Here is a 3,861-nt window from a genome sequence, read left to right on the forward strand (position 1 = left end):
TAGGAATGTTAGCCATGCAGGATTGCCTCCTCAGTGCAGGAGGAAATGTCTACCTCTTTTCCACCCACAGGGCTGGGAATGGATATTATCATAACATGGTGCCCTTCGCTCTCTGTAGAGCCAGGCCTCACCCAAATCCCCCCGAATGTGCCCCACACTCTCCTTCCCTAGATCTTTAACTTTGTTTCTCAGTCACTTGAACCCACGAGTACTTTACAGCCTGCTGACCTTTCTCAGACATTGTTAGATGTGTTTACGTGTGCTTTGCAGAAGAGTCTTGATGTAGCCATGCCTTAAGCTTTATTGCGCACGTGGGATTGGGGTAATTGTTACCAGGAAACTTTTCCCCAAAATTGTACTGTACTTAAATATGACTAAAATAAACTGGCCTGGTGCCTGACTCCAGAAGTTGGAACCAGCCTGGCTGACTAAGTCGTGCTGAAACAGGTTTCCTTCTTGCTTCTAGCAGTTTGTTTCTCTGTCAGCTTTAGAATTTGCAAGGACCTCCCACTCCCACCCCCCACCTGACAGGGTTTTAGGAGGCTGGACCGGGAAGACAAGGTCAAGGGCAGCCTGGGCTACCGAGTGAGACTTATTTCTCAAAACAAAATCTTCGTAGACATCAATGCTGTAGTTATTTAATACTTTCTCTGTAAGATTTTTTTTTAAAGGATTTATTATTCTCCCTCTCACTGGTTTTAGGTCTAAATAAACAAGATGAAAAGCAGTTGCAAGAACTTATATCAGAAGAAAGGCAAATCATTGATAAAAAGATCAACACACTGTATAGTAAGGTATGTTTCAGGCAGCATGCCAATCTCCATAGTGCTAACGTGAAGGAATAGTATTTTTTCTAGATTATGCTTTGATGCTCCCAATAACTTCCCCTAGCAGTGTTCTCTTAACACGATGAGCAATTAGTTAAGCTATACTTAGTACAGTTGGCCGAAGGATATTGGAAGAGAAATTGAGATGTCGGTGAATGGGAACTCCCCCGGGGAGAGAAAAATCATAACAGAAACTATTGACTTGTTAGGCGGGAAAACCTAATACTGCAGTAAGGAGATTTAGGAGACCACAGAGATGGCTCAGCAGGTGGAGGTGCGCCTGTGCACACCTGACCTGACAACCCGAGTTCCAGTGTGTCCGACAAGGTGACAGGAGAGAACTAAGCCCTTTGAGTTGTCCTCCGACATCCACACGACGTGTGTAGACGGTGGGTACACACACACAAATCTTAAAAGGAAATGTAGTCACATGGGCACAAGGCAGCTGGTTTTAAGTGTTAGAAAACAAGTAGGTAAGTTCATGGTGATTGTGTCAGACTGAAACCTTGCACGCTGAATGTGTGGGAACGAATCTAAGTGTAGCGCTGGCTAGTTAGCACAGGTCTGAAGTTGGGACTAGTAAGGCTGTGGCATTCTGGGGACTGTCAGGGTTGTGATACTGTGCCCACATTAGCTCATAATCTAGATATAAAAGGGTAAATTCTACAAGGGTGACCTCATTTCTTCTAGTTCAGTAGGTGGTTTCTTTTTAAAGAAAGGGAAGCCCATAGACCACGTTTCCCCCTGCGGTGGTTACCGGCATCATCCCTCCAGCTTCTTACCGTGGGATCCTGCTTTTGAGGACTTAGAAGGATGAACAGGAGACAGCACCTAGTGACCCAAAGGCAGAGCATGTCTAACACTTGGTCTAACATTCTCTGCCACAGTCCGTCATTTCGAGCAGAGATGGAGTGTTTCAGAAACTGGCGGTAGGGAGGAGAGTCATAACATGTAACATGTAGGTACTTTTGTTGATTTGAAAGACCTTTTAATAATCAGGAGATTGTTTTCGTATTCTTCCTGAGAGGAAAACTCTTTATTAGGAACCCAGGAACACCCCCCACAACCCTTTTTTGTCTTGTCACATGTGAGAAGCTATTTCAGTTTTATCGTGAGTCCCCTTAACATAGTCTTTAAACAGATGACCCCACCGGGAATGCAAGGTGTGGCGTGGTGCTGACCACCGGTTATGGCAGGGGAGACTATGTAATTATATGTCCAAGCCTTCATTTGGAGTAAAGATTTCAAAACCATGCTTCATTCACCAGATGAAAGATGCCACTGTTCAGAACTCATTTTAAGAGGCAAAGTCTGAACGGAGTGGAACATCCAGGACTTTGATCTTAATTAACTTCATTTCAGAAAATGAAATTAACTGATCACATTGTAGAAAATACTCAGACAAGTAACCTTATTGATATGTGAGCTGATTATCTAATCAGATTACTTATGATATGGTTTCAGGACTTAACCTTTGTGGGATATTACATGATTTTGTTAATTATTGGCTTCTAAAATATATTTTGAAGGCTTTAATTTAATTTAAGTAATACTATACCAAGGAAAACAAACACATTAGTAATGCATTTTCCTTCTTTTCCAGCTTTTGGAGCAGCTAGTGCCAGAGGAGAAGCATGACGGAAGTGCCGTTATCTTAGAGGTGACGTCTGGGAGAACCACTGGAGGTCAGAAAAATCAGGTTAAACACTGACTTTTACACGGTTGGACATCACCGTACTTGAAAAGCCCATTGCATGTGTTTAGTTTTGGAAACATTTCCTGAGTGCTTATATCTAAGGATGCACTCTTTAATATTTGTGCTTACTGAATATTTTGTATTTTTTCTTTTAGGTGATATCTGCCAACAGTTTACCCGAGAAATATTTCATATGTACCAGAATTATTCATACTATAAACACTGGAAATTTGAGCTGCTGAACTACACACCAGCAGATTATGGTAAACATAAATTAAAGACTTTGTTAGAGGTGCTAAAACTTACTTTACTTATAATGCTGGGACTAAAAGCGTGTGCCACCACATCTGGCCTACAGAAAAGTTCTTAACCAAATTAAAGGTATCAGGATGGGAACCATGCTCCTAAGAAGGATATGAATTGAAGAAGAAGTTCCTATGGAAACTAGATATCTTCTTTTCCTAAGCTATCATAAAGAAGCAGACATGGTGGCCACACCTTTAATCCCAGTACCAGGAGGCAGAGATGGGCAAATTTCTATGAGTTTGAGGCTAGCCTGGTCTACATATTGAATTCTAGTTGAGACAGCTGCATAGTGATATCATGTGTCGATAAACAAAAGATATAAATAAATTAAAACTTAGAAGCTATTTTTAAAAAACCCTTTATAAAATACAACTGAGGTGCTGGAGAGATGGTTCGGTAGCTAAGAACGCTAGTTGCTCTTCCAGAGGAGGGGATTCGGGTCTCAGCACCCACATAGGGATTCACAAACCACAACCACAACTCACAACCATCTGTAACTCCAGTCCAGAGGATCGGAGACACCCTCTTCTGGCTTCTGAGGGCACCAGGCATACATGTAGTACACAGACAGACATACAGACAAAACACCCATACATGTAGATTTTTAAATTTTCAAAATAATAATTCTAATAAAATGCAATCAGAAGATGACCTTTAGGTTCTGTCTGTTGGGTATCACACCATGGAAGACAGAGGAGTTATTTATTTATTTATTTGTTTGTTTATTTTTGAGGCAGGGTTTCCCAGTGTAACAGTACTAGCTGTCCTGGAACTAGCTCTTGTAAACCAGACTGGCCTTGAACTCACAGAGATCCACCTGCCTCTGGTACTCCCAGCATTCCAGAGACTGACGTAGTATTGTGAGTTTAAGGCCACTCTGGGCTAAATAGCAAGACCCTAACTTAAAAAAAAAAAAAGATGCAAAATACCCCCCAGCGGTAATCATAAGTAATACCTTTTTACTGTTTTAGGTTTTATCTTACATATTAATATATTCTACTTTGAGCAATGTAGCTTATATCTATTTCAGGT

General features: G+C 41.3%; 1 protein-coding gene across 2 annotated transcripts in view; it reads left to right on the plus strand.

Moving 5' to 3' along the window:
- The window catches only part of Mtrf1 (mitochondrial translation release factor 1), a 22,497-nt gene that overhangs the window by 3,584 nt on the left and 15,052 nt on the right, over window positions 1-3,861 (plus strand). For both annotated transcript variants that reach the window (XM_005366040.3, XM_026788701.1), the window contains exons 3-5: window positions 703-794; window positions 2,431-2,512; window positions 2,679-2,786. In XM_005366040.3, the coding sequence (XP_005366097.1) occupies window positions 703-794; window positions 2,431-2,512; window positions 2,679-2,786 (282 nt within the window). The remainder of the gene's footprint in view (window positions 1-702; window positions 795-2,430; window positions 2,513-2,678; window positions 2,787-3,861) is intronic.

The sequence above is a fragment of the Microtus ochrogaster genome, unplaced genomic scaffold, assembly GCF_000317375.1.
Source record: "Microtus ochrogaster isolate Prairie Vole_2 unplaced genomic scaffold, MicOch1.0 UNK6, whole genome shotgun sequence".
NCBI classification, from domain to species: domain Eukaryota; kingdom Metazoa; phylum Chordata; class Mammalia; order Rodentia; family Cricetidae; genus Microtus; species Microtus ochrogaster.